The following is a 13,324-nucleotide window of genomic DNA, read 5'->3' on the forward strand; positions in this document are numbered from 1 at the left end:
GTCAGATCAGATTGTTGCCCCCTATACACACACATATTAGTCATCACAGACCAGTGCCCCTTATACACACAAATGTCAGATAAATATAGTCATCCCGGTGCCCCTAAACACATGTCAGATACATATAGCCAGATCGGTGCCCCCTATAGATACACGTCAGATAAATATAATCAGATTAGATCGGTGCCCTTATATACACAAATGTCAAATCAGATCGGTGCCCCCTACATACACACATGTCAGATAGGTATAATCTGATCGGTGCCCCCTACATACACACATGTCAGATAGGTATAATCAGATCGGTGCCCCCTATATACACACATGTCAGATAGGTATAATCTGATCGGTGCCCCCTACATACACACATGTCAGATAGGTATAATCTGATCGTGCCCCCTATATACACACATGCCAGATAGGTATAATCTGATCGGTGCCCCCTATACACACATGTCAGATAGGTATAATCTGATCGGTGCCTCCTATAGACATACATGTCAGATAGGTATAATCTGATCGGTGCCCCCTATATACACACATGTCAGATAGGTATAATCTGATCGGTGCCCCCTATATACACACACATGTCAGATAAACATCTCCCCCATGAAATGATCAGGACTGATAAGGGACAGTGAAGGCAGCAATTCAGCTTCCCAGCCATGAGCCGGGCCTGATAATTCCCTGCAAAACATTGCAACTTCATTAGAGCCACTCAGGATTCCTAATACCGACCAATTAAGGATTAAAGGAGCAAATAAAGAGAGGATTAAAAATCAGCTTGTTGCTATGCACAGCAAAACTGCAAATCCTTTATTCAGCAGACACAAATTGTCATATGATCATTAAGATTTCACATGTGCCGTTCTGCTGGAGCGGGGATTATGTCCAGGACCCCCATTTATTTCTACATAAGGATAATTCCCAGATTCTTACACTCTCTCCCTAAATTTATGACAGTAAAATAATGAACGCCAATTTACCTGAATGTATTGTGATTTTATTTATTTTTTCATAATGTAGTTTTATGATAGAATGTCTGTTGTGATGTTGGTTTATTGATGGTGGTTTGTTGTGGGGTCCGCACAGACACCCCCTCTTCCCTCTTCTAGCTCTGGTCTTTGAGAAATGTGAACTGGCGACGTGTACCCCGCGGGAGCCGGGAGTAGCAGGAGGGGACGTGTGCTCGTCCGATTCCTTTAATGAAGACATCGCTGTATTCGCCAAACAGGTCAATCACCTAGCCAACTATTCACCCCGGCCCGCTGGATGCTTGTTTTATATCCCCTTTATTTATGGATGCTTGTATTTTATACTTTCTATTACTGGGTGCTTGTATTATATCCCCCCTACTACTGGATGCTTGTATTATATCCCCCTATTACTGGATGCTTGTTTTATATCTCCCTATTACTGGGTGTTTGTATTATATCCACCCATTACTGAATTCTTGTATTATATCTCATTATTATTGGGTGCTGGTATTATATCCCCCCATATCACTGGGTGCTTGTATTATATCCCCCCATATCACTGGGTGCTTGTATTATATCCCCCTATTACTGGGTGTTTGTGTTATATCCCCCCATATCACTGGGTATTTGTATTATATTTCCCTATTACTGTGTGCTTGAATTATATCCCCCCATATCACTGGGTGCTTGTATTATATCTCCCTATTATTGGGCGCTTGTATTATATCTCCCTATTACTGGGTGTTTGTATTATATCCCCCCATTACTGAATGTTTGTATTATATCACATTATTATTGATTGCTTGTATTATATCCCCTCTATCACTGGGTGCTTATATTAAGTCCCCCCATTACAGAGTGCTTGTATTATAGCCCCCTTTACTGAGTGCTTGTATTGTATCCCCTTATTACTGGGTGCTTGTATTATATCCCCTTTATTGCTGTTTGTTCCTATTATCCCTTCTAGTAATGGGTGCTTGTAGTAAATCCCTACTGTGTGATAGTATGATATCCCCTTTATTGCTGGATGCTCCTATTATATATTTTCTATTAGTGGATGTTTGTATTATATCCCCCTATTACTGAGTGCTTGTATTAGATCTCTTCTTATTACTGGATACTTGTATTACATTTCTTCTATTAATGGATACTTGTATCATATCCCCTTTTTATTGCGTGCTTGTATTATAACCCTTCAATTAATGCATGCCTGTATTATATCCCCATTATTACCGGATTCTTGCATTATATTCCTTATATTAATGGATGCTTAGTTCACTTTTCTGCACCACGGTCTTATATCCCCAGTATTACTGATTGTGTTATATTCATTTATCACGGAATGCTTGGGTTATACCCATTTTATTATGTGTGCTTTTACTACAGTATATTCTCTATATTACGGGATACTTGTATTATATCCCATTTATTGCATACTCGAAATATATCAATTTTTTCGGTGGATTCCTAAATCATATCCCTCCTACTGGATGCTTGTTTATATATTTTCTATACGTGTCTGCTTGTATTATACCCCCTCTATCACTGAGTGTTTGTATTATATCCCTTTATTACTGATTGCTTTATTATATTCCTTTATTGCTGCATGCTTGTATTATTCCTTCTATTGTATCGCCACTAATACTGGACACAAGTAATATATGCCGAAAATTACTCCATCAGTTTGTATCCTTGCATCATATAAACCGCTCAATTTAGATACAAATGTACTTTCTAGAATTTACTAGAAATGTAACTATTACATTATTTCAAATGTAACAATGAATTGTGTCAAAAAAAAAAAAAATGTATAAAAGAAATTGTAGAATATGGCGCCCTAGGAAGCTAAGGAAGAATTGGTGGTGTAATTAGTGTTTTGGATTAAGATTTATAAAGTGCGATATATAGTATATATGTGGAGAGAAATATAGCCACGCATTTCTTCCTTTAATAAATAAATATATATATATATATATATATATATTTAATTTTAGAAATATATATATATATATATATATATATATATATATATATATATATATATATATATATATATATATATATATATATATATATAAAATACATAAATCTGTAAATACTGATTAATGATGTAGGTAGAGATTAGTACGTGTATTTGCATGTACACAAAAAATAAACACGTTGTCTTTCAATATATCTGTAAATGTGCCCAGTAATTTCCTATTTATCTAAATTTAGTTTGGCGATGTGTCCACAGACTGCTGTGTAGTAACCTGTGATTATGTTGTCCCCAGGTCAGGGCAGAGAAGCCCCTTTTCTCCTCCAACCCAGAGCTGGATAACTTGGTGAGTACTCTGTATTAGTGTGCAGTACTGTGTAGCAATGTGTAGCAGAGTGCAGTGACATGTAGTACTGTATAGTAATGTGTAGCAGTATGTGTGCAGTACACTGTAGTAGTGTTGTAGTATTAAGTAACATTGTGTAGTACTATGTACTTGTAGTGGCGTTGTAATACTGATTAGTAGTGTGCATTGCTGTGTAGTGGTGTTGTGGTAGTTAGTAGTGTGCAGTACTGTGTAATGGTGTTATAGTACTGAATAGCAATGTGCAGTACTATGTAGTGGTGTTGTAATACTGTGTAGCAGTGTGTAGTACTGTGCAGTGGTGTTGTAGTACTGTATAGCAGAGTGTAGTACTGTGTAGTGGTTTAGTAGTGTGTAGTACTGTGTAAGGATCTTATAGTACTGAGTAGCAGTGTGCAGTACCGTGGTGTGGTGTAGTACTGTGTAGCAGTGTGCAGTACTGTGTAGTGGTGTAGTACTGAGTAGCAGTGTGCAGTACTGTGTAGTGGTGTAGTACTGAGTAGCAGTGTGCAGTACTGTGTAGTGGTGTTGTAGTACCGAGTAGTAGTGTGTAGTACGGTGTAATGGAGCTGTAATAGTATTGTGTAGTGGTGTTATAGTACTGAGTAGTAGTGTGCAGTACTATGTAATGGTATTGTAGTACTGAGTAGTAGTTTGTGGTACTGTGTAGTTGTGTTGTATTAGTGTGCAGTGGTGGCGTTGTAGTAGTGTGTAGTTGTGTTTTAGTAGTTTGTAGTGGTGTTGTAGTAGTATGTAACAGTGAGGTACATTTACTAAAACTTGTGCACACAGAATCTGGTGTAGCTGTGCATGGAAGCCAATCAGCTTCTAGGTTTTATTGTCAAAGCTTAATTGAACAAGCTGAATTTAGAAACTGATTGGTTACTACGCAGAGCTGCAGCAGTTTTAGTAAATCTCCCTCAGTGTGTAGTGGTATTTTTCCAGCACAGATTGTGTTGTGGGAATGGCAGAAAACAATGGTGAAGGCAGGGAGGGAGGGGGAGGTCGGCTCACTAGAAGTGGTCAGGCGGGATTGTCTGTGATTTGGAAATGTGAAAGTGTCACTTGTGTGTCGCTGTCACCTGTGGAGCAGCTTGTTCCTCATGGCAGTGAATTAGCAGGTAGGACATTCATCAGAAATCTGAGGGAGGGGGAGATCAGAGTGACTGAGCCATGACCGAGGAATAAACCAAAAGTCTAGATAATTAGTACCCCCCCCCCTCCCCCTCCTGTCAGGGGCACCCGGGCCTGTCCGAGCTGGGGACCGACTCGGGGCCCCTATGATCTGCCTCACCTCCCATAGACCATACATCATAATCCATCCACAGGGACACTTTCCTCCCCAGAATAACGGCTCTGCTTTCATTGCAGATGATCCAAGCCATCCAAGTCTTGCGGTTTCATCTCTTGGAATTAGAAAAGGTAAATAGATTGTTTTCATTACGGAACACTTGCTTCTGACATTCCGTATAACGTATGGGGCTTTACAAGACATGTGCCCTAATGTCATTATATTGTATTTACCGAGAGATCAGTCCAAACAACCAGCATGGCCTGATACACAACTGTCTGTCACCCACACACTTCACAACTCGCCCAATTCGGATATTTCCTATTCACCTCCACATACATTGCACTGACAATGTAACACACATTACATATACATATAGTATATAATAAAGGTGATATCTGATCAATATTATTTGCCCAAGCTATGATTAGTGTGTATGGGTGATCCCCGTGCTGTATATATATATATATTTATTATATCTATATAGATATGTATGTATATATATATATATATATATATATATACACACACACACACACACACACATACATACATACACCATCTTCTGGGTAATATTTATATATTTATTTATAAATATATTTCTTTAGTGCTTGATTTCTTTTTCAGTGTGTGATATTCAGCTCATATATAATAATAATAATAATGCACGGGGTAGAGCGGAGATATGACACCACCGCTATCTCTGCCGTTGGGTTCAATTATGCGAATTTCTTGTGGACACTTAATTGAGCGAAACTAATTCGCAGCGCTAAAGCTAATTTGTAATGCAGTTATCTGTGAGCGGAATGTGGCACCCAGATGCCCCCGGAGGAGTGTTCCCTTGCCGGGCACTGGAGCCCACTTACCTCTGGAACATGGATGTGAACCCGGACTGAGGGAATACATGTGTCCCCTCATGTGGATACAGAGCCATCGGATACAACAGGAACAGACTGTGTAATGCTGGCACCCGTGGGCACAGATGGCACTTGGTGACCTCGGGTATTGGGGAGGGCGGACTGGCAGCTCCAGCCTCTGTTGCCCACACTAGTGTGTTTCCATTAATAATGGCCTTCTCCCTGGTCATTATCCCAAACCCCACTATTCCCTTCAACCATTCTGCCCCATCCCAAGTCTTATCACCAATTTTGTCCCTTATGCCAATCTCTGATAGCTTTCTTCTCCCTTTTCACTTTCTTTTGCTTTCTCTGCCCATGGTTTCCTCCTTCTCTTATTCTTGCAAGTCCCAATTTCATGTAACGCTATTCTCTATTCTCTGTTGTGGCCTCATATTTTCTTCTATCCTGGTCCATTTCCTCAGTCTCCTCACTTTTCCTTCCCTATTTGCCCTATCCTTCTCTCTCCCCTGTCTTCCCTTACCTTTGCTCTCTCTTGCCTTGTCTCTCCTTTGTTTTCCCTTACCTTTCCTATGTCTTCCATTGCCTGCCTTCTTTGTGCCCTCACCTCTCTTGTCTTCCTTTATGTCTCTTCTATGTTTCCTCTCCTCTTCTAGCTCCCTTCCCTTACCTCTGCTCTGCCTTTCCTCAGCTTTCCTTGTCCCCTCAGCCCTTCTCTTCTCTCCTCTCCTCCTCTCTACTTGTTGCTGCCCCGGGTCTCCAGAGAATAATATCTGCTGCTACAATTTCTTTATTGTTTCCTTGCCTGCAACTATTACAGTCCTTAATGATAGTTACTCTTGGAGGACATTCTGGCTTGTTGCTCTTTCCACCAAACATCATTGCTTCCCTCTTCCCCCCACCTCCCCAGGTCCATGAATTGTGCGATAATTTCTGCCATCGATACATCAGCTGTTTGAAAGGAAAAATGCCCATAGATTTAGTGATTGATGAGAGGGACGGGAGCTCAAAGTCTGACCATGAAGAACTGTCGGGATCCTCCACTAACCTCGCAGACCACGTGAGTCCCCTCTTCTTTATTACTTCTGGTGGTGACCTGATGATGATGATGATGATGATGATGGTGTGTGCTTAGTGCTATGTACTCCCTGTGCTGATTATATTGTGGCCGGTGATGGTGGATGTAATCAGGGATGTGTGTTCTGTCCTTGTGTTCTCTGGCTGTGTGTGTACACATCGCAGTGTGCATTGCTGGGCACAGTCGTGCCGTGTATAGTGGTGCCCTGTCTGGGCTCTGTGTTAACCTGTGTTCTGCTGCGGCACATACAACAACTATTTGTCTGTAGTGCAGATTTCATTTTTTGTGTTTTTCCCCTTTGGCGATTTTTTTTTTATTGGGTACAAGGTACACACCAGGCAGGCGCCCCGAGCCCCTTCTTTTAAAGGATCGTAACATTTAATGAACCAATAATTGACTTTCTATTAGGGAGAGCTGGAGAGAATTATTAACAGCGGTATTACAGGTTAAGCATTGATTTCTAACACTTTAATAATAATTCGGCACAATAAAAATCAGGCTTTTTATTGAAGGGTTGACAGTATGGACTGGTGTTCTGTGTTCCTCAATCCTTGTTATTCTGGTGTTTCTATGACTGTTTATGGTGCTGTAGTTTATTATTGTTGTCTGTGTTATCACTGCTGTTGTGTTTTGCCATGTGACCTCCACTGTGTAATCCTCCTCCCTATAAATAGAAAGTAGACGCTTTTTACTTCCCAGTCCTCTGTCAGTATTAAGTGATTATTTCAAATCAGGTTGGTCTTTGTAATTAACTGTTGGGGTTTCAAAAAGATAAAAAAAAAAGTCTGAAATATTTTTTACTTTATTGTATGATCATATCATCATTTTATATATAGTCTTTGTAATTATAAATATTAAAGAACAGTAAATATATATATAATAATAATATTTATATATATATATATATATATATATATATATATATATATATATATATATATATATATATATATATATATATATATCTCCATATTTATATATTTACTGTTTCTTAATATTTATAATTAAAAGGAATATATATATATATATATATATATATATATATATATATAATTATTATTATTCATGCTTTTTGTATTATTTATTATTTTTTTATAATTTATTTATGTTCCCCATTTGTGAAATAAAATGTAAACTGTGAGTTCCAGGACATGTTCCTGTAGTGGTCTGTTTGAGGCCGCTAATCCAGCTCCAAGTTTTTTGTTTTTTTTTTGTTGCCAAAGGTTTTGTGGATTTAGGAAGGGATGAACAATAGACAGGATCTGTATATATACTGCAGTACATGTATACATTCCTCCCCCCCTCTGTAAAGTACAGCTTCCTTTCCCAGTACAGTCTAAAAGCTCATGTCCCGCTTAGTAGATTACACACCCGGCCTGTTTAGGGTCTGACAGATGGCAACAGCTAAAGCCAATTTACTCTGCTCCTTGGTAATAAGGAACCTTTTTATAGTCCCAGTGAACTGTATGGCTTAGGTGACCGGGTCAGTTTGAAATTTTAAATTTTTTAACAGTATTTTCATTTTTCTTTAAAATGTGTCAAAATCAATTATAGCAATTCAATTTTGTATATTTCTTAAAAATAGAAATATTTGCATAAAAATTCCGTAGCACATTTTTAACACTGTAAATTGGTGTGCATGGTTGCAATGTTTTTTTTGCAGATATAAGCAAAAACACTTTAGCTAGTGACAAGTTATTTAGTGTTTATTTTTTAGAAAAACAGTTGGCTGAATAAATGCACATTCTGTTTTGTCAGTTTCAGAAATTTAAATGATGCAAAACATTAAAAGTAAAAAAAAAAAAACTTACAAAAAAAAATGTAGCTGTTAGCATTCATCCCCCATTTAATAATGTAAAAGTAAATGGTTTACACAAATTGCATTACCCTATTTCCCCTATATCTTTTTACTTTCATAATAAGTATAACTACAGTGATGGCTTTTTTGCATAGGTATGTGTTCTGTGAAAAATTCTAAAAATTATTCTGAAAATATAATATATTTATTGTGTAAAGATTTGATAGAATATGGTGCATAAAAAATAAATAAAAAACAACTGCTAGACATGACATTAGTTTTCTTATTCCCCCACCCAGTTCAATTATTCAATTTATTACAGAGGTACAGTTCTATTTATGCATTTTTATACCCACTTCACTGGAAATAGTAATCTGGACCTACCTGTTACTTTTCTAGTGATTATATTGGGCTTTTATTATGAGCTTTAGTTGTGTTATGCCCGCATTATCTGTGTGATGTACAGTGAAAGGCATTGCTTACTTGCTTATTTCCCACAATTGGCTTTTTTTTGGGGGGGGGGGGGGGCAGTAATAAGTGGGAATTATCATACATGGGAGTTGAGTATCTCATGGTTGCTAAATCCTACCACATTAAAATCCACATAAAACCCTCTCAGGCAGGGGAATATGAGGGGCACTGGTTGTAAAATAAAGAATGGGATAGATTGGCCTTTGATGCTGGTGTTCTGGTTCTGATTTACATACAGTCCTTAAAAATAAACAGTGTGGCTTAATGCATATACCTTTAAAACCTAGACAAGATTGCTAAATATTATATTTGTGCTATAACTTGAAGCTCATTTTTTTATCTACTGTATCATCTTTGCACACTAACTTATTATTTTGAAAATGTAGTGTGCAAATGTAATACCCCCCCCCCTCAAAAAAAAACAACAAAAAAACAAAAGTCAATTAATTATCAGTTAAAAATTAGGCACTGATGGAAGGACAATTATGTCCTGTAAATACATTTTTTTCTTATTGAACCAGCCAAAGAATTGACAAATAATTTATTCACTGCTCTGCTAATGCACATTCAAACCCCTATCGGGATACTCATGCATTGCAGTCTCCTCCAATGTAAAGATTCCCATCCTTCCTCCCTCTTTATAGTCATGTAAACTCTGAAATACTCTTGGTAAATACTGATTGTTCGAAAAGCAAACAATATAATGATGTTATAAGTGATGCCAGCTTACTAATCCCACTAACAAACAACTCATAACTATAGTTATCAAAGGATCTGCAGTTGCTGTCATTCATTGTCACAGTTTCACCTAAAACTGCTTAAAACTGCACTCAGCAAGCAACCATACTGACTTCTCTTCACATTCACTCCCAAACTCAACCCAAATATTCTAAGGCCTTGCTCCAAAATTAACCCTTTATACCACTCTTGTCTTATCTTCATCAGGCCTACAACATATAGAAGCTGTATCAGTATAGGGTGTTACATCAATGTATTTTTAGAGTATTGGATAACTTACACCTGATCACCAAGTATCAAATATTTAGCAAAGGGATTAACATGCAACATTGATAGTTCAAATAAATTAGGGTTTACTTACCTGCATGTGAAACATATTGTTCTTGCTTGGAAAAACAGTGGCATTTAATGTATTTATATTACATGCTTATTTTAGTCTGTGTATCACGTAAAACTCCTTTCTCATATGTGGCTTACATTTCAAGATGTCAGTGTTTAGATACAGAACCTGTGTATTCCAGGGCTATACTGGTACACCTTTACCGTAGGCCAGTCTCAGAACTGCCAGATACCCAGTATAGAAGTACAGTGCAGCCAGATAAACAAAAGCTGATTTCTGATTGGTTGTTCAGGGTAAGAACGTATTGTTGATATTTGAAATGTGTGACATTAGAGTATATATGGCAGTGACAGAATGTCAATTCTCAGATTCCCAGGTATCTGTGGTATGCTGGGACTTGTGGTTCATTACCAGTTTGCAAGCCACAGGTTGTTAATTAATTTTTGTTAAGCATGTAAACACATACTAAGTATACATACTTTATATTTTCACTAATAAGATTAGAGGTAACCACACAAGGCAGCTCAGCAATATTTATATCTGTCTCCTATGTTTTGCTGCTTGCTATGTGTTTCATTAAACATGGTCTTGTTCACTGTGGTAGGAGAAGCATTACATGACTTAGTAAGCAAGGGAGTAAGCTGATTAATGTTTGAAAATATTTTGAGTCGATTGCACCTGTGTTTTGGATTTGTGTGGATGTGGTGAACTCTACATTTTCGAATTCTCCTGAAATAAAGATTTGTGATGTCTTTTATACAATATGACAGTATTATCATTATGAAAGGCTCAATTGATTGCTTATTGTGAGAGCACAGCGACAACACCACAAGAGGTGCAACTTTGAGAGGCCTCTCCACTCAGGATAACATTTGTTCCTTCCACTTGGGAGGTTACCTGAGGTCAGCAAGTGCTTGTTGTGTATATGGCTTATATGTGATGAACATTACTACTTTAAACACATTTAGTAGATAAGGGACTAGTATGATGCTGTAAAAAGATGAGGATTTTTTTCATTGCATGTTACCCAAGTATCAAACAGTACTATGGATTATCCACTACTATGGGGTATCCATTAGAATGTTATGTGAAAAAAGTAACGCTTCACAACGCATTTATTATGCTTTTTAGTAGACTTAAATGTTTCAGTTTCCTAAAATAGTTATCAGTCAACCTGAAAAAAAAATAAACATAATTTCATGGCATGTATGTTAATAAATGACCAAACAAATCCTTTTACTTAGTCTATGTTGCGTGTGCTGGTAAAAGTGTTACTTGGGTATATGCAAACTGCGGGAGCTATATAATCATGTATAATAATAATAATAATAATAATAATAATATTTCACTGAACTAAACAGTTTCACTTTCATTTATTTATTTTTTGTAATTAGACGCCATTTTCCAGTTTCCTATAGCATAGTCTGTTTGGGTTGTTGGTTTTTAGGAATCTTATCAGGGCCCAGGAATAGTAAGGGGCTATGATGAGCATTTCATTTTTACAGTGCTATGTGTTCACTACTAATATTCAGTCAGGCTTAGAGGAGTTCAAATCCCTGAATGTGGCCAAATCTGATCACAAGGCTGTGTAAAAATGACTTTTATTAAGTTAAGCCAATCATTCTTTAATGTAATCGATAATACCCACCAGTTTAATTAGTTTAATGTATCACAAAATGTTTATAGTTTTTTTTAGGGTGTACATTTTACACCAACTTTTTGAATTTGTGCTCTTTTCAAAAACCCAGTGTGTTTTTTCAGTCTCCTATATATACATATACATAAGCCCAATTCCGTCTTTGAGATGACCATTTCTTTGCAAATATGAGCCGTTAATAATTTTTTGTAAATCAACTCCCCGTTTACAACCATGAGGAATCAATATAAAAGAAGTGCATAGAAATGGTGGACTAACATTGCCAAATTTAATGTTTATTATTTTCACAACAGTCAAATATATAGTGCCGCTTGCTAATGTAAAACGTGTATTGTGGAAAATAAAATAGAATGGGGGTTTATGGTGTGAAGCAATGTTTTTGACAGATGGAGGATTGGCCTCAATGTTCTGTTGTTGGGTTATTTTTGGGGACGTCGGCCTTCTTTCCACTGGACTGTATGTGGAGTAGCTGTGGACTGTGTGCCCTCCCTCCATAGTACGGGCGCTGTGTGTGTCTACTGGCACTGTCAGGCACAAGTTGTTTCAGGTGCAGAGCTCACACCATGAAAAAACTCTGCTTTACCATCCAAACACATTCACAACGTTTTAAATACCCCTAGATCATATTTCTTGGTCATTCTGAGGGTGTTATTGTTTTTTCACATTTTTCACTTTCTTTTTTTTAAATGAATGGATATCCAATTTTTTACATTATATCAGAAAATTATTTTAGAAAACAAAATAATTTAATCTGCCAAAAATATAATTTGACATTCGGCGTGAAATTGATCCCCCATGTACATACATGCTTTATGCTTGTTACATTACAATTATTCTGTTTGTATATGTATATAATATGCTTTGTCAGACTGTAGTGACTTTTCTGGAAAAGTCAATTTTCTGGAGTGTTGTAATCTTTTTACTTGGCAATAGATTGTGCTTACTTTTTAAGCAGTACCCATCATACATAAATTTATAACACAAGGCCATTTATTAAACCCTATTAAGGTAACAGTTCATTACAGTAGATATAAAATATATTAACCTCTCATAACAATGATGAATTGGTGAACATATGACTCGTGGGATGAATCCAGATAGAAGAGTTTTATTTCCGTATGTAAAACTTCAACACATTTTTAAATTGGAAGAAAGACAAAAATAAGGATTTGTTGGAGTGATGGGGAAATAAACCTGAGCTTTCATTGGTTGGTGTTGCTCAGATGTATTGTTGATTGTGTGTTTGCGTGTTAGTTGACTACACAGGTGTAAATATTCTATATCTAATGTGTTTAGTGTGTTTAATATTTGACTTGTTTTTATTGCTATTTTTTTGTCATTGTTTATATGTTCCTATATTTGCACAAAAGCACATATACACTTTCTCTATGAGTGTTCAGTCTACTGCCAAGTGTTCATAAGCAACTTGTGTAGTTCAGCAACAGTTGTCTAGCATGCTTCCTAACAGTGCCTATTTGTCATGCTCCCTGGAATATTTTACTGGAGACAAAAGTTTTGCAGCAGCTTACCATGTATTATGGTTCAAGGTTCGCTTATTCTAAAAGGAATATTTCTGTGATGGCTTTGTTTACTTTACTGGCATTGTTTACTTTGGCAATTCAATCAATGTAATGAGAATGGTAAAATAAAATGGTTCCCTTGTTTAGTTGACCAATACAATAATAAATTGGAATTGGGTTCCACAAAAAAGTAATTCACTGTATTGCGCTACATATATACTATAGCTGGTAAAGGCTTAGTCCATCCAAAATTGA

General features: G+C 36.9%; 1 protein-coding gene across 6 annotated transcripts in view; it reads left to right on the forward strand.

Annotated features, from left to right (window-relative positions):
* MEIS2 (Meis homeobox 2) overlaps nt 1–13,324 on the forward strand; it is a 199,073-nt gene that overhangs the window by 2,109 nt on the left and 183,640 nt on the right. For all 6 annotated transcript variants that reach the window (XM_077464762.1, XM_077464763.1, XM_077464760.1 and 3 more), the window contains exons 3-6: nt 1,093–1,234; nt 3,251–3,301; nt 4,691–4,741; nt 6,378–6,527. In XM_077464762.1, coding sequence (XP_077320888.1) covers nt 1,093–1,234; nt 3,251–3,301; nt 4,691–4,741; nt 6,378–6,527 — 394 coding nt within the window. The remainder of the gene's footprint in view (nt 1–1,092; nt 1,235–3,250; nt 3,302–4,690; nt 4,742–6,377; nt 6,528–13,324) is intronic.

The sequence above is a fragment of the Lithobates pipiens genome, unplaced genomic scaffold (genome assembly GCF_037356315.1).
Source record: "Lithobates pipiens isolate NorthernLeopardFrog02 unplaced genomic scaffold, aLitPip1_a1.2 Scaffold_30, whole genome shotgun sequence".
NCBI lineage: Eukaryota > Metazoa > Chordata > Amphibia > Anura > Ranidae > Lithobates > Lithobates pipiens.